General features: G+C 34.4%; 1 protein-coding gene across 4 annotated transcripts in view; it reads right to left on the minus strand.

Annotated features, from left to right (window-relative positions):
• Positions 1-26,302, minus strand: part of ASCC3 (activating signal cointegrator 1 complex subunit 3) — a 320,199-nt gene that overhangs the window by 225,022 nt on the left and 68,875 nt on the right. For all 4 annotated transcript variants that reach the window (XM_011228387.3, XM_002921969.4, XM_034670897.1 and 1 more), the window contains exons 9-10: positions 11,336-11,536; positions 10,741-10,881 (exon numbers count right to left, since the gene is read on the minus strand). In XM_011228387.3, coding sequence (XP_011226689.1) covers positions 10,741-10,881; positions 11,336-11,536 — 342 coding nt within the window. The remainder of the gene's footprint in view (positions 1-10,740; positions 10,882-11,335; positions 11,537-26,302) is intronic.

The following is a 26,302-nucleotide window of genomic DNA, read 5'->3' on the forward strand; positions in this document are numbered from 1 at the left end:
GTTGTATGCATTATTGAATTAGTATTGTTCTTGGCTTCTCTTTATAACCTGGCCTGTATTTTCCTTTACCCTACTACCCTTCTTACCTAAACTTTAGTTTACATCATCTTGCTGTTTTGTATTTTTTTTCAATATGCTCCTGTAAAAAAAAATTAAATCTTTTACAAAACAAGGAGGGCAAAGTTAATGAGATTCAGGAAATCCTAATCTCTAGGTACAGAGCATTTAACACATTTCACCAGATACATTAGGAATTACATAATGAAAACCCATTATGTGACATAATATTTCTAATTCCAGGAATGTTTCTGGAGTCCTTTTGGACTACTCTGCCCTTCTAATTCAGTTATGTTTATAAACTTCAACAATCTTCCCATGCTCAACATATTTAAAACCCAACTCACTCTTCTTACAAGAAGTTAGCTTGTCCTCTGATGTGCTCGGATACAAAACTGTCTGCTGAGAAAATGTTAACTTGGTATATTACACCTGTTTACCTTCCCATCTGTCAGAATTACCTGACAAAACATTTAAAGCAACTATCAGAAAAATTCTTCAGGGAGCAGTCTGGAACATACTCGAAATAACTGAAAAGAAAATAAGTCTCGGCAAAGAAAAACCAAATAGAAAGTTTAGAAATGAAAACTATAACAACCTAAATTAAAAACTCACTGCAAGGGCTCAATAGCAAGAATGTAGACAATGGATGAAAATCAGTGGACTCAAAGATGTATCAAAGAATTTATCAAATCTGAACAAAAGAGAGAAAATAGATTGAAAAAAAAATGAACTGATCTTAGAGTCCTGTGGGACTATAACAAAAGATCTAACATTCTTGTCCATGCAGTCCAAGGAGAGGAGAAAGAATGAGGGGCTGAAGAAAGAGAAGTTCAAAGTTTCCAAATTTGACAAACCTACAGACTCAAGAAGCTAACGAAACACTAAACTATGAACCCCAAAAATCTACAACTCGATACATCATAATCAAATTTCTGTAAACTACAAAGAAAGAAAGAATCTTGAAAGAGGATTAAGAGAAACATGTTACCTACAGAGGAACAGCAATTGGAATGACAGTGGCTATTTCTTTGGAAACCTTGAAGGCTAGAAAAAAGTGGTGCATTTTTCAAGCGATGAGAGGAAAGAACTGACAATGTACAAGTCTATATCCAGTAAAAATATCCTTCAGGAATGGAGATGAAATAAAGACATTCTCAGATTTTATACAGAAGGTAGCAACAGTAAATTAAACATATAAATACACAAATATCCAGATAAACTTGAATATATGTAATTTCTGACCCATTTTTCCAACTCCCCTTTGTTCCTACCCTCTACTCCTAAGTATCTGTATATTCCCAATAAAATAAAAACCCTCATGAGAGAAGAGTAAATCAGGAGAGTGTGACATGAGCACATGCATATGCACACCACACACAGCCTCCCAACCAAGGTTGCCAGAGCTCTGAAAACAGAGTAATATGATAGATTTAGGGTTCTGTTTGCTGTTGCCTACACCTAAGAGATGTGAACAGAATCTCCCTACATACCCAGCCAAAAGAGAAACACAAACAAAACCTAAAATAGCTCATCCCAACTCCCAAAGTTGCACGGATGAACTTAGCCCAGCACAAGGATGAGCAAACAAATATAAAAGAAAAAGGAGAACAATTTCAGAATTCAAGGCCCATGCTCTGCTTTAATACAAAGTCACTCCCAGAACAGGAGAAACTTTTCTAAAATTTCTGACCAGTATTTTCAGTGAGGCTCAAAGAACACTGAATCTATGACATCAGAAAGGGATGCAGAAAGGATAATTTGAGATGAGGAAAGACAGGGTGTAAGGAACCATTAAAAACAACAATGAATATTATAAAATAATAACTCTTTGCAAATGATACAATTAGGGGGAGAAGCCGGAAAGTAAACATAGATGAAGAACAAAGGAAAATAAGGTTGGAAAGGGAAATCGGTGTTTTCACTGATGACAATTTACTGAGTTCTTCAAAGTGGCACAAAGTGGCTTTTCAGCTAAAGACAAGACAGGTATTTATTGTCTACACAGACTATATTTCATGATAATAAATCTGAGAAGGATGTAATTCTTTCTTGAAAAGGAAATTTTACATTCAAACCTCAAAAAAATCATAACTGCTACTAGACCTGACAGTCCCTAGTGAACCATGAAACAAATCAGATCTTGTATTATACTTAATTTATACAAGATTCTTAACAAGCTAGGTAGCTGGATTTAATTCAATAAGCAATAAAGAACCAATGAAAGTTTACGAGCAGGGGAATAATATCAGAAGAGCATGAAAGAGAATTTACAAATGAGATTAATTTGGTTTCCCATATTATAAAAAAAAAGACAAACTAACAATACTGAAAATATTTTTTTAAACAACAAGGGAATTTCAAAATTATATTTAATTGTATTAATTAATGGGAAACTTATTTACCAAAAAATTACAAGGGGAATCATTAAAAAGCTATTAAAATTATATAAGTGAGAAGTCAGGACAGCAAAAAATTAAAACTTCAAAAATAAAAGTTGAGTATGTCTACATCCTACATGCTCTGCAATAGTCCTGCTTTGCTCTCTCTGCAGCCCAATCTCAAATGCAGTGGTAACAGCACAGTCTATTAATCTTTGAGAATCTGAGAGAATAGATAGTAGGACAAAGTGAAGAATTAGTAACTATACAGTTTCAGGTCTACAAAAAACCAGCATCACTGATAGTAGGGCTATATTTATACTGGAGGAGAATAAAGAGCAAATACGAGAGAGGAGGTTCAATTTATAAACTATTACTGAGGCCAAGCACACAGTCCCTGCCCTTACAGAATTAACAAATATTGACAAAAGACACAGAGCCGATCTAGGGAAGTTCAGAAGTAAAGGGTGGGGGCGGGGGAGGTGTTCATAAATCTTTTGACAACATAATATATAAATCTAAGTAGATTTTAATGTTTAACTTTCTGTATCTGTGAAGTGGAGACACTACTCAATAAGGTTCTTATGATATGAGCGTGGAGGCACATAATGCACTTAGCATGGTGACTGGCTCATAATTTCAATTCAAATGTTACCACCCTTGTCTTTCCATAAATATTCTTTCATTAGCATCAATAACACAGCTAGACACAGTAAAAAAGCAATCAAAATTTTATTTGAGAGTGGTCCAGATTAGTAAGACCACACCAGATTCAAAACCATAGACTTCGTGGAGTAGGTCTTATTTTATGAATGGTGCTACAGGATTCAGGCAAGAAAAAAGTACTCATAGGGTTTGAACTGAGTTTTGAAGAATGATTTGGACAAATGTCAATGAATAAAGAACCACATTATGAAAAAAGAGAAAATGCATGAGGAAACTTACAAAATAGCAATGCTTATTCGAGAAAATGTTATTTGAGCAATGTTACTTTAGAAAAAGCAAAAATGGTCTCTCTGGCTATAATTTGTATTGGGAAGTAGTTGAGACATAAGGCTGAAAACCAGGCTGGTTTTCACCAGATTGTGAAGATAATCCACTGTCTTAAATAAGTAGTGGTTCTCAAAATGTTTTGGCTTTGGAACTCCTTTGTGCTCTTAAAACTACTGAGGCCCCAAATAGCTCTTGTATTTGTAGTTTATCTCTTTCTCTCTCTCTCAATTTCTTATATTAGGAAGTGAAACTGAGAAATTTTTACAACACAAAAATAGAAAGTAGTCACTTCATTAGCTGTTGATGACATCACACATTACGCAGACTCTGGAAAACTCCACTATACACTTAGGAGAAAATGAGAGTGAAAGAAAGTAACATCATAATGTTATTATAAAGACACCTGGGTGGCTCAGTCAGTTAAGCGTATGCCTTCAGCTCAGGTCATGATCTCGGGGTCCTGGGATCAAGCCCCACATCGGACTCCCTGCTCCGCTTCTTCCTCTCCCTCTGCCCCTCCCCCTCCTGCTGATGCTCTCTCTTTCTCTCAAATAAATAAATAAAATCTTAAAAAAATAAAACGTTACTATGAAAATTGGTTTTAACCTTGCTGACCCCCAGAAAGATCTTACTAAACACAATGTTTCTGTATCACATTTTGAGAGTTGCTGCTGTACAGTAATGAGAATAATCAAATCAGTGCAGGGTTTAAATTTTTTTTTTTTAAAGTCTGTTAATGGTGTGCAGAAAGACTAAAGCAGAAATATACAGAGGAAGAGCCCTGGATTTGGCACAACAATGAGATGAGAATGCCAAAGCTGAACTTACCATTTGCAGAAAATTTCTTAATGCTAGACTTACAAGCAATAAAAGAGAAACAAACTGACTTGATTTCTTCCCTAAACCTCATTGTACCCATCAGGATACAAAACTCATTTCTTTAGGTAAGTACATCATAGGTATGATCTCAGATACTCTAGGGTGGTTCAAATTTCAGAAAAATTTATTCTTGATAAAGACAATTTGGTAAAAGTCAAATTTTGAGTTACTCTATATGCCTTTATAAGACATTATGAAAGTAAAAATCACACACTAAAAAAATTATCAGTCTATGTGTCCTATTGTGTAGTTTTGAGATATAGTCTCTGTAATTGTATGTTCAGCTAGGCCTCGGAGCTAGATTTGGAATTTATCATATGTAACACAACTTCTAGGAATACATGAACAAACTTTCAGAATCAAATGTGTCCATAAATTTGGAATATGTATATAATACAGTACTGTGTTCTACAAATCTGTAAATCTTTCCTCTCTTTATTGTGTAAATTTAAAAATTTTAAACATGATTTAGTTCATTGTGTTAAGTATACAAGTTATATAAAAAGAACCAAAATTCGTTAAATTGACCACAGTTGACCCCTGAATGACATGGGTTTGAACTGTGCAGGTCCACTTATATGTGGATTTATTTTAATAAATATAGTACAATAATATAAATGTATTTTCTCTTCCTTATGATTTTCCTAATAACATTATCTTTCCTCTAGCTTAATTGTAAGAATACAGTATATAATACACATAACATACAAACATATGTGTTAATAGACTGTTTATGTTATTGGTAAGGCTTCCAGTCAACAACAGGCAATTAGTAGTTGAGTTTCTGGAAAGTCAAAGGTTTTACATGGATTTCTGACTATGGGTGGGAAGGGGAGGAATCAGCGTCCCGAACCCCGCAATGTCCAAGGGTCAACTGTATATATTAATACAATTGTTACTCCTGTTTTCAGGTGACAATTCTCTAGATTCAAATTTAAATTTGAATTTTTAAATTTAAAATCAAATTTTAAATGTTTCATGGAAAAGGCTGGATGATATCTGAACGCACAAAGAATATTAGAAATTTAGAAAAAAGCCTTTTCATTAAAAAGACATTTTAAGAAATTACTAAAATGTCTTTTTAAAGAAATCACAGATGATTAAAATAATGATGATAAAAGGCATTTTGCATTTAATATATGGAATATATTTTTGAGAAAGAATCATTTGGAATAAGATTCTAACAAAATATTGTAAGAAAAAATGTATGGGTTTTGGATTAACTTTTTAAAATTTATTTATTTATTTTCAGGATCAAACTCTGTTTATTCTTCATTGGAATGACAACAACAGTAACAAAAACAAAGGCATAGCTAATAACAACAATACTAATTATAGTAAACACTCAATAGTGCTTACTCATTTTTTTTTAAATTCAACTTCCTTAACATACAGTGTAGTACTGGTTTCAGGAGCAGAATTTAGTGATCCATCAGCACCCACTGCTCATCCCAACGAGTGCCCTCCTTAACCCCCATCACCCATTTAGCCCATCCCCCTACTCATACCCCCCTCCAGCACTCCTCAGTTTGTTCCCTATACTTAAGAGTCTCTTATGGTTTGCCACCCTGTTTTTATCTTATTTTTATTTTTCCTACCCTTCCCCTATGTTCATCTGTTGTTTCTTAAATTCCGCACAAGTGAAATCATGATATTTCTCTCCCTGACTGACTTCTTTTGTTTAGCATAGTACACTACAGTTTCATCCATGTCATTGCAAATGGCAAGACTTCATTCTTTTTGATGGCTGAGTAATATTCCCGCGCGCGCGGGCGTGTGTGTGTGTGTGTGTGTGTAATGTGTGCGTGTGTGTGTATACACACACACACAACATCTTCTTTAACCATTCATCTGTCGATGGACATCTGGGCTCTTTCTATATTTTGGCAATTGTGGACATGACTGCTAAGAACATTGAGGTGCGTTTGTCCCTTCAAATCACTACTTTTGTATCCTTTGGATAAATACCAAAGTGCAATTGCTGGGTCGCAAGGTAGTTCTATTTTTAACTTTTTGAGAAACCTCCATGCTGTTTTCCAAAGCGGTTGCACTAGTTTGCATTCCCACCAACAGTGCAGGAGGGTTCCTCTTTCTCCTCACCAACATCTGTTGTTTCCCGACTTGTTATTTTTAGCCATTCTGACATGTGGGAGCTGGTTTCTTATTGTGGTTTTGGTTTGTATTTCCCTGGTGATGAGTGATGTTGAGCATTTTTTCATGTATCTGTTAGCCATTTGTATGTCTCCTTTGGAGAAATGTCTTCAGGTCTTCTGCCCATTTCTTAACTGGATTATTTTTTTTTTGGGTGTTGAGCTTAATGAGTTCTTTATAGATTTTGAATACTAGCCCTTTATCCGATATTTCATTTGCAAATATCTTCTCCCGTTCTGTTGGTTGACTTTTAGTTTTACTGATTGTTTCCTTTGCTATGCAGAAGTTTTTTAGCTTGATGAGGTTCCAATAGTTTATTTTTGCTTTTGTTCCACTTGCCTCTGGAGACATGTCTCCTAAGAGGCTGCTGTGGCAGAGGTCAAAGAGGTTGCTGCCTGTTTTCTCCTCTAGGATTTTGATGGTTTCCTGTCTTACATTTAAGTCATTCATTTTGAAATTATTTTTATGTGTGGTGTAAGAAAGTAGTCCAGTTAGAGACTATCTTTTTTCCATTGAATATTCTTTCTGATTTGACCATATAGTTGCGGGTCCATTTCTGGGTTCTCTATTCAGTTCCATTGGTCTATGTGTCTGATTTGTGCCAGTACCATACTGTGTTGATGATTACAGCTTTGTAATACAGCTTGAAGTCTGGGATTGTGATGCTTCCCGCTTTTATTCTCTTTCTCAACATTACTTCGGTTATTTGGGATCTTTCCTAGCTCCGTACAAATTTTAGAATTATTTGTTCTAGTTCTGTGAAAAATGCTGGTGTTATTTTTATCAAGACTACATTAAATGTGTAGACTGCTTTGGGTAGTATATACATTTTAACTATATTTGTTCTTCCAATCATGAGCATGTAATGTTTTTCCACCTGTGTCTTCTACAATTTCTTTCATAAGTGTCCTATAGTTTTTAGCGTACAGATCTTTTACCTCTTTGGTTAGGTTTATTCCTAGGTATCTTATGGTTTTTGGTATGGATTAACTTTTAAAAGAGCAGTTCAATTTTTAAAATATGCTTTGTACATTCACTGCTAGGAAAAGAAAATCAGTGCTTTTGAAATATAAATAAATTCAATAATAAAAAATTTTAGGATATTGGATTCTACCTGCAGTAATGGCAGATAAGCAAAGCTGGGGTATGAATCTCTGCAGATAATTATAAAATACTTAGCTGTTTTAAGAAACAGGACAGCATCAGAAAGTGGTAAAAATAGAGAAAGTCTAACATCAAAACTACAAATGAAAGGGGTAAGAATTACCAGCTTGCAAATTATTGACCTAAGAGTATGACCCCACACCCACTTCTATAGCTGCAAAGAAGGGGGTAGGAAAAACCACAGCCTCACCGGCAAAATGTGCCAGAAATCAGAGTTCAGAGCTAGGATTCAGAACTGAAAAAGCAGCTTGAAAATTAAAGTGAAAAGCCCAGCAATGTGGGAACCTCCCAAAGTCAGAGTGAAAACTAATATATTTATGGGTGAAAACCCAAGAGTCCCATGCAAAAAAGCTGGCTGACACCAGAACAAAAATCTACTCTGAACAAGATACAGCCACACATAACCAAATCTGTGAGTTTGAGGCTTTTCCTAAAAGAGTGGATTTCTCAAACATGTACAGCTCTAGTGGCTGAACTTAGTAATTAGAGTAGCTTAAGGTGTCAGTTGATGGAGTGAGTTCAGGACGTGCTAACCCAAAGAATCACTATAAAAGAGAACACTACCACTAATAAGAGACTCATATCCCTTCAATGGGATAAAACGTAAGTTGGAAATTACCATATTAACTTTAGCCAAAGTAATTAATGAAGACCTCACATATTAATCTTTTTTTTTTTTTAAAGATTTCATTTATTTATTTGTCAGTGAGAGAGAGAGAGAGAGAGGGAACACAAGCAGGGGGAACAGCAGGCAGAGGGAGAAGTGGGCTCCTTGCTCAATGGGGACTCGATCCCAGGACCCTAGGATCATGACCTGGGCCAAAGGCAGACGCTTAACTGACTGAGCCACCCAGGTGTCCCTAGTCTGGTTTTTAAAATCTAACCATATATCACAGTCAGGCAATATAAGCTAAAATTCATGGTGACAGAATAATAAAAATATTAGCTCACTACTCAGTGTTATCACTGATAAAATATTTAACAAAATAATGTATTCTTTATTTAAAAACACATCAAAATTCTTTTATATTATCTCAGAATTAAAATTTTTCAATTAAAAGACCTAAACTAATAGTAGTAGAAGTACATTATACATTTTAAAATTAATTTTGAAGCTGAAAACCTGAAGGAAAAGAAAGGTCAAGCTCCTAATGAGCCATTACCTGAACTTATAAATATGTAGTAAAAATTCAAATGTTTGCTCTACCACTGATCATTTTCAGCAGTTAAAAATCTATTTATGCTAACAAACTTAGTAAACCTGAGATTTTGTTATAATGTAAATGGGAAAACATAAAGTTCTACATATCTTAAATATAAAAACGAAGTGGTTGGCTCTACTAAGTTTTTCCTTCTGCTACCTCTTTCTGAAATACAAAGCTATTTGTCAAATTATAGATTTTTTTAAAACTGTCAGTGACAGGCTCTAAACATTAATATACTCCCCTACATTATTTCATAAAATAAAAAGGATATAAAAAATAACCGAGTCACATCCTGATCAATGCCTTTTATCTAACTACAACTGAAATAGGGATCTGATCGTCAAATAAATCCTCAAACTCAAATAGAATTTTTTTTTCTTGGCTGTTGTTCATAAGACTGTAGTGAATATGGGATCTTTGAGACCCTAATTTCATTTCTTCTGGATATATACCAGGAGTAGAATTGCTGGATCATATGGTAGCTCTATTTTTAATTTTCTGAGGAACCTCCATGTTGTTTTCCAGTGACGGCATCAATCTACATTCCCACCAACAGTATACAAGGGTTCCCTGTTCTCCACGTTTGCCAGCACTTCTTGTCTCTTTTCTTTTTGATAATAGTCATTCTAACAAACGTGAGGGGATATCTCATTGTTCTGATTTGCATTTCCTTGATGATTAGTGATGCTGAACATCTTCACATACACCTACTGTCCATTTGTATGTCTCCTTTGGAAAAATGTCTGTTCACTTCCTCTGCCTGTTTCGGTTTGTTTTTTCTAGTTCCACTGAGAAATAACTCACATACATTACTGTATAAGTTTAAGGTGCACAATATGATGACCTGGTTTACATACACTGTGAAATGATTATCACGCTAGGCTTAGTTAACATCCATCATCTTATATAAATACAATAAAAAAAAAAATTCTCCTTGTGATGAGAACTCTTTGGATCTCCTCTCTTAAGAACTTTCCTACATATCATACAGCAGAGTTAGTTACACTCATCATGGTGCACATTATAGACCTAGTTCTTACTTATCTCATAACTGGAAGTGTGTAGCTTTTGACTAGCTTTCTCCAACTCCCCATTCCCCAACCCCTGACTTTAAACTCTAATAGTATTAATTACATATCAGGTATAAGACTTAAAATACACATTTAATAACCAGCAAGGACAGGCAACTATGTACCAGAAAAGAGGTTGCAAAGATGCCAGGCTGATCAGCCAGCATATTCCCTCATTCCCACTCCAGTCCACCGCTGAGGCTGGATTGTCCCATTAATACTTGGTTATCCATTATTGTACTTTTTCAAAGCATTACGAACATTACCTTACTTACATGTTCCATCCAATTAATGATAATCTAGTTGCAGCTCTAATATAGTTTTTTGTCTATTCAGTCATAATTTAAGATCCTTGTAGGCAGGAACTGTATCTTAAATATCTTTGTTGTCATGCATTTCATCCAATATAGTGCTATATACAGTGTGTGATTTAATAACTTCCTATTTGATAAAAAAAGAATGACTAAAAATTTTTATTATATGTTAAGCAGTCCTTATGGAATACTTTAGAATACTAGTCAGATCATTTAAGGATCTATATATTTTCCTGCTCTTAAAATTGAAGTCTGGTCTTATCCACATTCTCATTCTCTACTGTTTTAAAAGAACAACATTTACTGTCAATGAACTTAAAATTTATACCAGGCATCTAACAATACTTAAGACACAGCAGGAATCACAGAAGTTAGAAGGGATAAACTTGGACAAAGCACCAGCAAAAACCTCTTTTGTAGAGGTAATACGTGATTACAAATAAAAGAATTTCATTACATTACATTTGTATTGTGTTTACCCAGAAAAAAAATGTTACTAAAGAAAAAATCTAAGTATACAACATACCTGAGTTCGTAAAATTTCATTTTTTGACAACTGCATATCCCCAGTCAGTTCTTTCACAACGATGCCCAGGGGCTCTAGACGTTTGCTGAAGTAATTTGTCATTTCAGCTGCCAAGGCTTTCATTGGAGCAACATATACAATCTGTGCCAAAGAAACACGACCTTGATGAATGAGCAAAAACTGGAAGTCATCTGTTTCACAGCATTCAACATAAGTCACAATTTATTGTGAAATATAATTGTAGCCACCAGGAGTAAAAAATCTTAATAGTGGTATCTGCAAAGTACTTCTCTTTCTTAGGTAGGTGTGCGCAGTTGAAAGGACAATGGCGTTTGTTTATACAGTCTCATCACTTTGAACATTGGTTCTGCTTCAAAGCTAAATGTACTTTCACAGTGTTTCAGAGGGGTAATAGGATTTTCATAGCACAAATAGGGACTGCCTTACTAGTAAGAGAGTAAATCGAGCAGCAATCTTTACATGACATCATGAATAATAGCCTTAAAAATTTCCAGATTTCATGTAACATGTACAACTACAAATGATTTAAATTTTATGATTTAAAAAGTTGTGGTCTGTCTTGTTAATTTCCTACCTTAAATTCATTCTTTTTGATAACACCTTGTTGAAAATGCTGGCGTATTTCATGCAAAACTGTAAGCATTGCAATGTTGGTCTTTCCAGCCCCAGTAGGGGCACAAATCAGCATATTCTCATTGGTGTTGTAGGCAGTCTCAAACACGATTGACTGGATTCTATTGAGTCTCCTCATTCCTTTAAAAGCCAGCTGTCCAATCTAAAGAGAGAGAGAGAGAGAGAGAGAAAACAAAACAAAACATGACTCACTATAAACGATAATGTGAAGGACCCATACAAAATACTAAATGCAAACATTTACTTGTCTTGATTTAAAAAAAAAAAAAAGACGACTAATTTGTTCAGTCTCTCAATATATCCAACATTTAAACCAAAGTGTGAAGTTGAGAACTCACAACTACAATACGATTCTAATGCATTTAGGAGTTGCATACTCACTAAATTTGAAAACATGATAATGACACTATATACCTGTATCTTTGTGCACGAGATGATTGGTTCATATGAATATTTATCTGGCCCACTGGATTGAAACTAAAGATTCAGTTTTATTACTTTTTGTATTATACTAGTACCTAACCAAATACCAGAAACATCATAGGCCTCTAAATAAATTTTTATTTACTGATAAACCAATTATATAAATAAGGGGAAAAAAATCTTTAAGAAGATATGCATTTTACACATAGTATCCTCCAAAGAAACAGTAACCTGGATCTAACCAAAATATGTAGCAGTTCGGAAACAACCTATACTCAACCCTGAATAAGAAACTTATTTATTTTGTTCTTCGAGGTTATAGTTCAAGGAAGAAGCAAACTAAAGCATTAGAAGAATATACTGACAAACCCAGTACATACTGAGGTCTATCACATTCTATTCAACAGTCATTTACTGACCACTTATAAATATACTAAGGACTTATGTCAGTATAAATATTCATTTTCCTAAGTAAAGTTAGAGAGTATCTACAATGATCCTTAAAATGTATTAGCTTGTGGCTTACAGGGGAAAAATTGTATCATTTTAGTTTTCTATAATAAAGACAGGACTCAGGTGCTGAGGTATTTGAAGGGAGAGAGAGGAACTAAGAAGAATGCCACTTCAGGTGAAAGAAACAGAATATTAGAAAAACACCTGGGGGCACCTGGGTGGCTCAGTCAGTTAAGCATCTGAGTTGGGCTCAGGTCATGATCCCAGGATCCCTGCTCGGCAGGGAGCCTGTCTCTCGCTCTCCCTCTGCCCCCCTCTCCCTGCTTGTGCTCTCTCTTGCCACCACTCGAACATCCCTCACAAAGCATGTTCCACATCATAAACTGTGTAATAGCCATGGGGTTAAAAATAAAACAATTTATATGAATATCTTTTTTAACATCTTTGAGTATCCATTAGATAATTAAATAATTTCAGATAATTAGGTTTTTTTTTTTATTTAACGGTCTTTACTTACTGTCTGCATGTGTATAAAACCATTTTCAGTAATCATTCTAAAACAGATGACTTTGGGCCTTCTTAATAGGATATATTAAAGAAAATCACACTTTTCATTCATGGCTGGGATCATCATCTGCTCACTTGGCAAATATTTATTGTGCAACATTTATTTATTGTTTAAATGGTCAAAAAGATACAATTTGTAATAAAAGTAGGAGAGAGAAAATACACATTCAGATTATTTCCAACACTGATATGAATTAACAAACAGATTATTTCAGGGGCGCCTGGTTGGCACGGCGGTTAAGCGTCTGCCTTCGGCTCAGGGCGTGATCCCGGCGTTATGGGATCGAGCCCCACGTCAGGCTCCCCTGCTGTGAGCCTGCTTCTTCCTCTCCCACTCCCCCTGCTTGTGTTCCCTCTCTCGCTGGCTGTCTCTATCTCTGTCGAATAAATAAATAAAATCTTTAAAAAAAAACAAAAACAAAAACAAACATATTATTTCAAACACGGATATGAATTTTCAATACATGCTATAAATGTGAACCAGACTAAATGCGATTTTAGACAAATCTATCGCAATGAGGGTTCTGTGACCTGAAACTTCTACAGCACAGCCCCCTTCCCCGCCCACATCCTTTTCTTTTATTTAGCCACGCCCTTAAGTACACCCTTAGGACATAACATCCTTGATGTGCCTCCAGAGATAGGACTATGACGCACATTTATTCTTAAACATTCTCCTCTTGGATTGCCCCCTGCACAGACTCCCAGTCTCTAGGGCTATAAAAGCAAGTCTCAGGGAAATGGGGTTGTAGAGATTTACTCCTCTTGCAGCTGCCCAAGACACACTTCTATCTTTAAGTCCCCTTAGTAAGCCATTTCTTGTCAAGCTGGACTTGTCGGGCTTTATCTTTGGTCTTAGAGCTCCTACGGCCTTTGGAGGTCGTTTCACATATACCTCCCTTTCAAGAACAGTGTAATACAGAGGAAGAGGGCATTAACAGTTAGGAAAGGGAGATAGGAGTCATGGAGAAACTGTAAGTCATGGTAAATAGCTTGAATTTTTATTCACAATACAAAAGAAGGTCTCTGCATGACTTTAAGTAGAGGTATGACAAATATATTTTTTAAAGGTCTACTTGGCTACCATGCGAAGAACAGACTGGGAAATAGTAGACAACTATGCTAATAGTACAGACGGAGGATGATGCTGGTTTATATTACACGAGTGCAGGTGCAGCTAATAGGATTCGATAACAACTTAAATGTGAGAGAGTGGGTTAAAAAAAAAAAGATATACCAAAGACGACGGCTTTCCCTTAAGTAGATGGCTGGCAGTTCTGCTGATGCTATATAAGGAAGATTAAGAGGACAGACTGAAAGAGGAAAAGAAAAGAACACTATATTTTAAGAACTTATTTTCTGTCCAAATAGAAATTTCAAACAGGCAACTGCATCTGACTTTGGAGGTCAACAGAAAAATCAAGGATTTTTTTTTAAGAAACTCATTTTCAGGGGGCGCCTGGGGGGCTCAGCTGGTTAAGCGTCTGCCTTCGGCTCAGGTCATAAACCCAGAGTCTGAGGATCAAGCCCTGTGTCAGGCTCCCTGCTCAGCCTGCTCCTCCCTCTCCCTCTGCACCCCCCCCCAACTTATGCATTCTTTCTCTCTCAAATAAATAAAGTCCTTAAAAAAAAAAACACTTCATTTTCAGAGAGTTACGGTGACTTTCCCAAGGTTTCACATTAGTAGCAGACGTAAAATAAAATGTCACATTACACTTCAATAATAAAAATTCAAAAAGGAAATGTAAACCATATATGTAAATTTTAACTTTCCAGCAGAAACATTAAAAAGTTTTTAAAAATTGAAATCAATTTTACAAAAATTTTATTTAACCAAATGTATCTAAAATATTCTTTTTAATACATAATAAAAATTATTTATCTTTTTATATAACAAGTCTGAGAAATAAGTGTATTTTACACTTAAAGCACATCTCAATCCAGACCAACCATATTTCTTTCTTTTTTTTTTTTGGTTTTAAATTTTTTAAAAATAAAATAGAGTTGACATATATTAGTTTCAGGTGTACAACATACTGATTTGATAATTCCATACATTACAACATGCTTACCATGATAGGTGTAGTCACCATCTGTCACCATACAAAATTATTATAATCTTACTATGTTCCCTATGCTGTACTTTCATCTCTGTGACTTACTTATTTTATATAACTGGAAGTATATATATAATCTTAATCCCTTTCCCCTATTTTGCCTATCCTTCCACCCCTACCTCCCTCAGGACTGTTCAACAGCACATGTAGCTAGTGGCTAGTGTACAAAACAGTGCAGCTCTAGAAAGCACCCAACTAACTTATAATGTTTTAAAATTGATAAATATATTGTCATAACATAGCAGACTGAATTGCGGGAAAAGCTCTTAGGACAGCATACAAAATCCTTAATGTGGTCTCAAAGGCCCTGCCATAATCTGAGGGTCATGGAATCAGATGAACTACATCGAGGATGATTTGGGGAACAGAAAGAACAGTAGTTTTATCTGACCTTTTATTCTTACTAAAATCATCCTTAGTAAACAAAGAAACAAAAAAACAACTAATCATTTGTTGCATGTGTTAAAGACTGGAATTAATGGTCTTTTCCAACATTGACTAAATCACTAATACTTAATTCTATACTCCAACCCAAAGTCTACAACAGTTAGGTCTAAACATGCATCTTATACTAAACTTAAGTCCCAACTGAACCCTATTACTCGCCTTTATTAAAGGTTGACAAGAACTTCACCTGATCAAACAAAAACTACTTACAGTCTCTAAAGTGCTAAATGATAAATATAAGGAGTTATTTCCCTCTAGAATATGAGAGTACTAGGGCATCTGGGTGGCACAGTCGGTTAAGCGTCTGACTCAGGTTATGATCTCAGGGTCTTGAGATTGAACCCCGTGTCAGGCTCCAAGCTGGGACTGGAGTCTGCTTGAGATTCTCTCTCTCCATTCCCTCTGCCCCTCCTGCTCGTGCTCTCTCTGAAAGATAAATCTCTAAAAAAAAAAAAATATGAGAGTACTAAGGGCTGGGGATTATGTTTTTCATATTCATCTTCCTAATACCTACCATAGTACCTAGCACAAAGAAAATATTCAGTGATTTTTTTTTTCCTGTACTTGTTTCCGTTGAGTCATTCTAATTAAACCAATTATCACCTGTGAGCTACATCACTGATGAATTTTCATAAATCAAGCAATATTTAAGAAACTCCATGTTAAGCACAATGACTAACTCCAGCACAGGAGCTGGGTATATTATTCTGCTAACATTATTTAAGTGTGATAAATGTTTTCTATCAGATATCATAAATACTAGACACTTTTTTTCCTCCATTCATTCACTGTGGCTTCCAGTGAAACTAGAAATTACTTTGGACATCAGCCCCTGATACATTTGCTCTGGGGGAAAAAAGGCAGTGTTTTGAAACATACTTTTTACATTTTTAAAATCTTCTTGACACTAAGATAGCATTAGAAACTCTAAAAATAATCAAATACATAGCATCTCATAGAATTTCACAACTTATGAAGAATACATAAAAATTATGGTCAGAAATATTTAATATTCTATCTTTACCGTTTATCCTCAAGAAATCATTTATCCTCAAGAAATTGCTTGACTGATTTATACCCAATCCAAGATAAATTTTACCTCTATTTTTACATATTTGTATCTTTTTATGTAGATATAGCAACATATGATATATATGCTATTATTTTAAAATATCATAACCTCTGAGTCCAAAGATGACAAAACATCATTTCTGAGAGACTTTCTAAAAATCAGTAAAAACTATGATTCTTTCTTTATTTTAGCCACAAGAGAACTACAGGGAATTCTTAGGAGACTATACAATCCAGCTAGGGATCCCCCTACTACATATAACAAAGTTGGTCAACTAAACTCCAGGTCAGTGTATTTCACACAAAAGGTTACCCTCCACTAGTGGGTTATGAAACCAATGTAGTGGATTGTGATCAGCATTTTGAGAGAACAGAAAAGGAAAAAAAGTGCAGCATATTACATATGATAAGGGCAAATACTGTTACATAAAATTTTTTTTGTGTTTGGGTGATTGAATCAAAATGTGAAGTAACAGTTTGAAAACCAATGCTATAGATAAACATTTTCCAATGAACACAAGAGCATTCTTTCAAAATATGACTTATGTCATTTTGGGAACACAGCAATCTTTCTCTCACAAATGTATATAATCTTGGGCTTAGAAATTCCACTTTTTAAAAAAAGCATCCTTGCACACATGCAAAACTGTGCACTTCTAAGATTACTAACATAAAATTATCTGTGGTACCGAATGTCATCAATAAAGTGAATAAAGTATGGCACATCAATACAATGGAATTCTATGAGGCCATAAAAAAACTCTATGCAGAGAAAAGAAAACCTCTGTGCAGAATAAGAACATTTCCTATTCTGAAAATATCTTGTTATGGTGCAAAACAGCATTTAATATGCTATTTTTAATTTACATTTGGTGGGGGTGAGAAGAAGGGAATAAGAATCTATATTTGTAATCGTTTTTAAAGATTTAAGATGAATATATAAAATCTAAACATAGTGGTTATTAAAGAAGGAAGTAGGGATCTGGGCAGATGAAGAACAGAGATAAAACAGGAGACTTTTCACTATTTAAAGGTTTCTACTTTTTGAAACATGATAATACCTATGCAAAAAGAGACACAAAAAGAGACACAAGTGACTTCTTTAAAAAATGGGAAAATAAAGAAGTATTTAATTAAATAGAGAAGCCTAAGTGAGCTCTTCTGTATTTCAAAAACATTTCATGTTAAAAAGTTCTCATTATTCCTACAATTTTACCCTCCAGAGACAAAAAGATAAATTGAGTTACTCTTCTGAAGACTCTTCAAATTATTTCAAATCATGTATCCCTCCACTCACTCTCCTCCTTGACACCTATTTTTGATCTGAATATACCTAGCTACTTAAAGGCATCTCTGAAAAGTTTAGGAATAGAAGAAAAAGCAGGTTCTTCTTCTTACCTCCAATACCTGTTACATTAGACCTGTGGCCTCACCCAAGACTCTATGGTTTCATCACAGAATGAGACTGCTATTAAATGCAAAACTTAAACTCTATTTCCTGCCATCATCTAAAATGTACCCTCCCATTCATTCAATGTATATTGAACACTAGCTATGAAGTCTCAAGCTGTGAGGACTTTTTCTCTGTCCTCAACAACACATGGTGCAGCAGGTGAATCTAGATTATAAGGAGCCTGTTACTTGGTCCCCAACCATACAACTACTACTACACACCTCCATACCCTAACCTTTAAAAAAAAACAGAGAAGACTTGACATGCTACCTCACTGAATATGACAATCCCAAACTAGATGATCTGTGTCAAGGTCAGTAAACTAACACAATATAACACAAACACTAAAATGTTATCTTCAATGATCTTGGATCACGAATACATAAGAAAATATATTCCTTATTATTTAAGTTGGTAATTGTTCATTAATCCACTTAATAGTAATAGCTAGCATTTCTATTGAGCACATAATATGTACTAGGCTTTGTTTTAAATGTTTTAAGGGGATGACTTCATTTAACACCCAAAGAAACACCATGACATAGGTCTTTGTACTGTCCTTATTTTATTTTTTAAAATTTCTTCAAGTTTTTATTTAAATTCCAGTTAGTTAACATACAGTGTAATATTAGTTTCAGGTGTAGACTTTAGTGATTTATCACTAAAATACAACACCCAGTGCTCATCACTACAAGTGCCGTCCTTATTTTAAAGATGGGGACACTGGGTGAAGAAGGTTTGAAGAATCGGCCCAAGGATAAATGGCCAGTAAATAGCAACTAGAGCAAGACTGGAACTAAGGTGTCTAATACCAAAGTCCAAATTTAAAAATCCAAGTTAAAAACTTATAAGGTTTACTAATTTCATTACTTTACACTTTTGTTTTATGCTAATTTTTTAATGAAGTTAATTTTATAAAAATAAAAATGTAAAGTCAATGAACATACTGACCATATTAATAATTGAATAAAAGCAAATAGAATAAGATGTTTCGTTAAGCTGAGTGTTTACAATTTTCAAAAAACTGATTATTCTTGGTAATATTTATATCTCGTATGCATTACATACATCACTTGTAAATGATTAAGATTAATAAATTTGAATATATTTAACCTAAAAATCCCACTTCTAAAAATTTAGCCAAGTTAAACTAACTGAACAAAAATGCTAGGTAAATAAGCACAGAGATATTTTCTAAAACCACATTCACAAGAAAAAACAGAATTTGAATGTCCACAAATAATGGGTTGGGATAAGTAATTCATATTACATTCTTCATGAATTATAGTAGTTAAACAGAATGAGGAAGATATTTGTGCTTACAGGCAACTGTATCCAAAAGAAAAGGAAAAAAAAAGCATGCCACAGAACAGTAACATAATTAAACATTTGTTAAGAGATAAAAAAATTATGGAAAGATATATATCAAACTGCTCCACTGGAGTTGGGATTATAAAAAAAACTTTCACTTTCTGTTTCATAATTGTAAATATTACTTTTTAGATATTGCTTTTTTTGTAGTGAACAGATTTTATACTCAGCCCCACAAAAAGGCTTTTATTTAAATAAAATTTATCTTAATAAACAAAAGAGGAAGATGTACTCAGTACTGTCTTAATGCATTAAAAATAACATAATTTGTTTAATAGATAGAAATACATAATGTTTTTATGCTAATACAAATTAACTGATTCACCCTTTTTCATTATCTCATATAAAGAGTCCAACATATTTACCAAACACCAAATTTCCAATTTGTACTCCCACCTGAAAATGCAATGAACAATTACTGAATTCTGCTAATTAAGAGAAAAGAAAGACAAGTCTATGGCCAGTTTCTCTTTACTGGAGATTCGTGCATTTTAATGTTTCATAATAATTCATTTTGAACCAGACAATCTGGGTAGAGGAAATTAAATCTTAACAACAAAAGGCCTCAGGAGAGTAATCTACTATTAAATCTTTGAAGGAAGTGAGATTGTAAGATTTTGTGAAAATCAGGTAAGTTATTACATATGACAAAAAGCCATTAGAAATCATAATGCATAATTCATAATCCTTCCATATTATTTAACTGAATGCATTTACATCATTAAAATACTAACTGGAAATACTTAATACGCCCTTAGTATCAATTCCAGAAAATTCTTTCATTCTGAAAATACTCCATCTAAGAAGCATAATAAAAAAATAAATAAAAAATAAACTCAACTAAATAGATGAGTCTTCTAAATATACTCCACTACATGATCACAAAATGATAAATAAGACGCTATTAATGTCCTTGAAGAGAAAAAGAAAAACACGGACAGAATGACAAACAATAGCAATACCACATTTAATGAGAACTTAAGGTACAATGGGTGTCAGAGAGGTGTAGTAACCTCTTCTTGGAGGGGGAAGTTAGATTCTTTGTTCCTGAGTTGTAGCTAAGGCTTGAATACTAGGGAAAACTGAAGAAAAAGTTCTCAAGAGGCAATTTTAAGACCAACAAAACCCTGGCTGCACATAACAAGCTCCACTGATAAACTCTTGAGACTGCACATTTGGGTGTCTATCAGCACACTCTTTTTTTTTTTTTAAGAGTTTATTTATTTATTTGACAGAGATAGAGACAGCCAGCAAGAGAGGGAACACAAACAGGGGGAGTGGGGGAGGAAGAAGCAGGCTCATAGCAGAGGAGCCTGATGTGGGGCTCGATCCCATAACGCCGGGATCACGCCCTGAGCCGAAGGCAGAAACTTAACTGCTGTGCCACCCAGGCGCCCCTATCAGCACACTCTTAACAACAATTTAGCATGTCAGATGTCACTCTGAAGTGACACCATGCTGTGCCAACAGTCACATTCACAGCACACAAGAAGACAGTAAAAGTCTCCTCAGTTAGGGGTTTGATTTGTGTAGGTTGGGTTTGCTTGTCGTTAGAACTCACTACCATAATGAGACAGGGCTGATTTCACAAAACCAGTATTATAATTAAGTATACACACTTCAGAGGCTTAAAGCAGAAGGAAAATTGAAGGTTAAGAATCTGGTATTTTCTATTTAGTTAATATATTATTTTCACAAGGGAGATGAACTCATACTGACATGTACCTAAGTATCCCTCCAGGATATCAGTATAAGTGTTATAGCTTAAAAATATAGGACACCGTTATTTATTTGGTATTATGAACAGTCATTTGGGGGGGGGGTGCCTGGGTGGCTCAGTTGTTAAGCATCTGCCTTTGGCTCAGGTCATGATACCAGGGTTCTGGGGTTCAGTCCCCTGTTGGGCTCCCTGCTCAGTGGGGAGCCTGCTTCTTCCTCTCCCACTCCCTCTACTTGTGTTCCCTCTCCCTCTGTCTCTCTCTCTCTGTCACATAAAATCTTAAAAAAAAAAAAAAAAAGCAGTCATTTTGGTCCAAACTGAGGGACCTGCCTTCTAATAAACAGCTGCACTTCTAATCATGGCAATAAAATAGAAGCACAACAGTCTCTGTCAAATTCTGTTGAATCCTACAAAGAAAATGTCATTTTCAGATTCTTGGCTGATATTTATGGTAATAACTGGTTTCAGCTCTGAGTTTAACCTTTAAGTTATTTCCACTAGCTTACTTGGAACCTTCAGAAGGGATAAATATTTTGGCACTTACATGGTTAAGCTCAGTGTTATAGATATTAAATTATGGGTAATTTCTTAATTTCAATTTTCTTATAGTATATATGACTTTAAACTTTCCAAAACTAATTAAATAAAGCAAGGATGTCACTTTAAACTTACATCTTCTTAAACAAGAAAATTTCATCATTAATAGAATCCTCAGATGAATTGGTCTGAGTGATACGAGATTACTTCCACTTGCATTTAATCTCACAATACTGGAATAACTTAGTTTGATTTCAAGTCAAGAATTCATTCAATATAAATAATAATAATTTAGCAAAAGCATGTATTATATAACAAAAGTGTTAATGACTTATTTAGAGTGGTCAGTTTAGTGTGTGTGTATGTGTGTATTTCAATGCTTAAGAACATACTTGGTATTGACTTCCTGAAGATCAGAAATTTTCAAAATACCTATTTAAATTGGTACTTTTTAAAATTTCTAACATTTTAAATACACAATGTAACATCATTAACTCATTTCTATAAAATGGAAGATCTGATAATTATTTTATTTATTGGAGAAACAAGCAGTAAAGTGGATTTATAAATCACTTCCTTAAGCTGAAATTTACTACTTGTTTCTCCACATGATATCTGAAGCTCACATAGAAGGGTTCCAAATACATTGAACACACCACTCAAAAGAGTAGGGAAAGACCTAGTTGAAGACTGCTAGAGAGGCACTCAGTTGAGGGTATGCTGAGGAAGCCAGGGCTTGGGGAAGAGGCTCCTCATACTTGGGGTAGGGAGTGTGCATGCTCTTTAAAATGACATTTTCAGAATTCAACCCTTGAGGTTTTCATTCAATTGTCTAGGGTGGGAATGGTAATTTGTACATTTCTTAACAGCACCCCAAGTGATTATCAAGCACAAGCAAGACTGAGAACTGTTACCCTAACTTTCCCTACCCACCTCCCAACACAGTGACTAGGTTTTCTTAGTCATCTGTTCTTTAATAATTTAACATAATCTACTGTGGAAAAAAACAAAGTACATTTTACTGAGAAAAACTTTTGTTTGAAACATGTATATCAAGTTGAAGGCATACATTTAGTAAGGGGGTCCCTAAAAGAAAAAAAGTTTTGCTTGAACCTCCTGAATAGTATGCAGAGATTTGAAAGGATAAGCAAAACATTTCAAGGAAGAAATCATAACACTTATGTAATAAAACATGATGATTATGTAGATTGCTTAAGAATACATTGAGATTTCTTCAATATATTTAAATTATCCCAACTTATATAATTATTATTTTCATATAACTCTGAAATTTATCAACAATGTAACAGTTTATTAAGAATGTAAAAACAGGGCACCTGGGTGGCTTAGTTGGTTAAATGTCCGACTCTTGGTTTCGGCTCAGATCATTATCTCGGGGTCCTGAGACTGAGCCCCACATCAGGCTCCTCACTCAGGGGGAGTCTGCTTCCCCTCTCCCTCTGCCCCTCCCCACACTATTGAAAATCTCTCTCTCTCTGTAAAATAAATAAATAAATCTTTTTTTTTTTTTAATTTAAAGGCAAGGTAGCCTATGTTTAGTCACTGAAATTTACACCATTGGATGAAATTTAAACTTGTTCTCTCTAAACTTGCTTGCAGGGTTTACACAAGGTAATTAAGTTCAGAAAATGCAATACATGGTACCTAATAAAATGCAGAGCATTAACTAAAGAAATATAAGTCACTTTGCTTTATCTTTATTAATTTAAAACCGTCTCCTACACTACTTCAACATTCAACTTTGAGGAATTCTGAAGAGTTATTTATACCAAAATAATTCCACCTATCAACATCTCTTAATAGAAAGACTCAAAGTGTACTCTTTCCAGATAAAACGGCAAAACTCAGCTATCGATGTGAGAACAGTTTACATAAGTATTACTCAGGCTGGGAATTAACTGATCACCTAAAATGTATCAGACACACCGCCACACATTTTCTGTGTTGACTGACATAATCTTCAAAATAAATAGTCTGATGAGATAACTGAAATTTAGAGGTGCTATGTAATCTGATACATATCACAAAACATGCCAATGGTGAAGAGTGGAATTTAACCTCAGTTCTCCTTGCCTAACTGGATAAATTTCATTTAAAGGCAGGATCATAATTCTAAACTGCTTTGTGCCCATCATACCTCCTAGCACAATGCCTTGCATCAATTAGGAACTCATATGATTACTGATGACTGATAACCAAGCCATGCATATTTCCAGAGGAAAATAATGTTTTGCTATAAATAGCAAAACACATTCATATCAAATATTTCTGTTTATTATTGTGGACTGTGTATTGTGGTCTGTGAAACCACAATACATAGATAGATATATTGGAAGATATGGACTAAGTCTATTTCTAAAGCAATTTGAAATTCTCACATTACAAGTTAAAATCATCTACTTTTCAGACTTCTGAATTCATTTGAGTTCTAAAATTATCATTCTTGGGAAAGCAAAATATGTTTTAGGCTTTTAATCTCTCCTAATTTCTTGCCATAAAATCAATAAAGTGTATGTTATAAAGAAAGTTCTGTTAGATTACTCCTAGCTAGAGGCACAGATGTTAGTTATAACTCTCTCTCGTTTAGCAGGGTTTTTTTTTCAAGCAGCTGATGCCCTTTTCCTAGTTAGCAGTTTGCAAGTGTTCCCAGTAGGCTTTATAATACTACGATCCTGAAGAACTTCAGGTCAGACAAAATTAATTCTTCTTTATAAGGAAAAATATAGATAGAATTTCCCTTCAAATGAGACCTAGCTGTTTCATATAGTTGAACCACAGAGCATTTTCATAACAAGTAAACATTACTTTTTAATCATATAACTTAAATAATTGCTGAGAGTTACAAATAAATAAAAATATTTTATTTATAACTTTACAAGAAAGCTATCTAACATATCACATTTATACACACTGAACCCTTACTGACCTCCAAAACAGAAGATAATATAGTCCATCAAAAGCATGCTTTTCACACAGAGCAGAGTATTTCAAAATCCCTAATTACTTTTGAGAATAAGCTGAGAAATTAAGGTTTTCCTTACAGTTTTCCATAGTAATACTTCACATAATACTCTAATCATAAAATAGCGACCTGACAGTGACCAAGTTTTTAAAATAAAAATACCATTTTCAAGTTTCTATAGAAAAAGTAGCATGGACAAGACATAATCTCTACTATTTTATGCGAGGTCCACACAAAGTTTTCATCACAAAAGTCAAGAAATGTTCCTTTCTCTGTACATCCCACACCAGCTCTATTACAAAAACACATTGTTAAATTCATTGTCACTGTTCAGATTAAGATCAATTCCCCCTGAACACAGCAGTCAAGAAACAACTCAAGCCTCATGCTCTCCAAGAAACTGTCATTAACAGCCACAGACTGAGCTAAATCCCTCTGTCTTCCACACGACTGATTAAATCTGCACTACTGATTTTATACTTAGTGCATTCTATAGTATACTGTTTGTAAATACTCAGCAAGATGTCTTTTTTTATGTCCCCAGCTATGCTGCAAGCTCACTGAAGACAGGGGAAACACATCTACTTCTTTTTTCATTTTTAACAATGTCTGTCAAGTTATAGATACATGAAAAATTAAAATCCTTTTTCCTTCCTTCCTTCTTTTGGCTGCCCGACATTAAACAAGTTATAGAATGAGAAAATGAACAATAAGTTACAAAAAAAGCTTTATTTAGAAACATGATAAAATTGGAAATCCCAAGGGTAAAGGGAAGCTCTTACAAGCAGCCAGAGAGAAAGCTTACCTCAAAAAAACAAACAAAAAAACACAGATTGCAGACTTTTCAAAAGCAAAAAAGAAAAGCAGATATGTTATAATGACGTCTTCAATGTTTTAAGATAGGATGCGATAGGGTAATACCTTCAGTGTGCTAAGAGAAAACAGAATTCTATTACCAGCAAAAATATCTTTCAAGAACAAGGTAAAATAAAGGCATTTTAGATTAACAGAAATTAAGAGATTTTTGTCAGTATCAGATTCTCGCTAAAGGAAATTCAGGCAAGGGAAAAGTCACAGAACAGGAACGCACTGATGGAATTAAAAAACAGTGAGCAAAATATACAGGTAAAACCAAATAATTACTGACCATAAAATAATAGTAACAGTAATAATAATATCTGACAAAAATTAAAACAAGATAGACTAAAACATGTGACAACAATATCAAAGAAGCTTGGGAAGGGAATGATTAGAGATTAAAAGTTTTAACAAACTTATTTCGTAGTATTTTTACATTTCATTCAATGCTTAGAAGAGAAAAAAAAAGGACCAATTTTTCAGGTATCTAACTGTGGAGGATATAAAGTTCTTAGGTGGCTCTGTTCTATTGTGGTTTCTCAATCTTGGCATTATTGGTATTTTGGTAATTCTTTGTTCTGGGAGGCTGTCATGTGCACTGTGGAATGTTCAGCAACATCTTGGCTTCTATTTACTAGATGACAGTAGCACCCTCCTAGTTGTGATAACCAAAGCTTCAGATATTGCCAAACGGTTTTTTAGGAAGGACGGGGAAGGGGGTCTGCCCAGTGAAAACCACTACTGTAGGTAAAAGAATGGGAAAAAATTGGGTGGAATCAACATCTTTTTTCTTTTCTCATTTTACTTAAGACCTTACTTCAAAGTACAGATCTCACTTTTCTTTTTCTTTTTTTTTTTTAAAGATTTTATTTATTTATTCGACAGAGATAGAGACAGCCAGCGAGAGA

The sequence above is a fragment of the Ailuropoda melanoleuca genome, chromosome 10, assembly GCF_002007445.2.
Source record: "Ailuropoda melanoleuca isolate Jingjing chromosome 10, ASM200744v2, whole genome shotgun sequence".
Taxonomy (NCBI): Eukaryota; Metazoa; Chordata; class Mammalia; order Carnivora; family Ursidae; genus Ailuropoda; species Ailuropoda melanoleuca.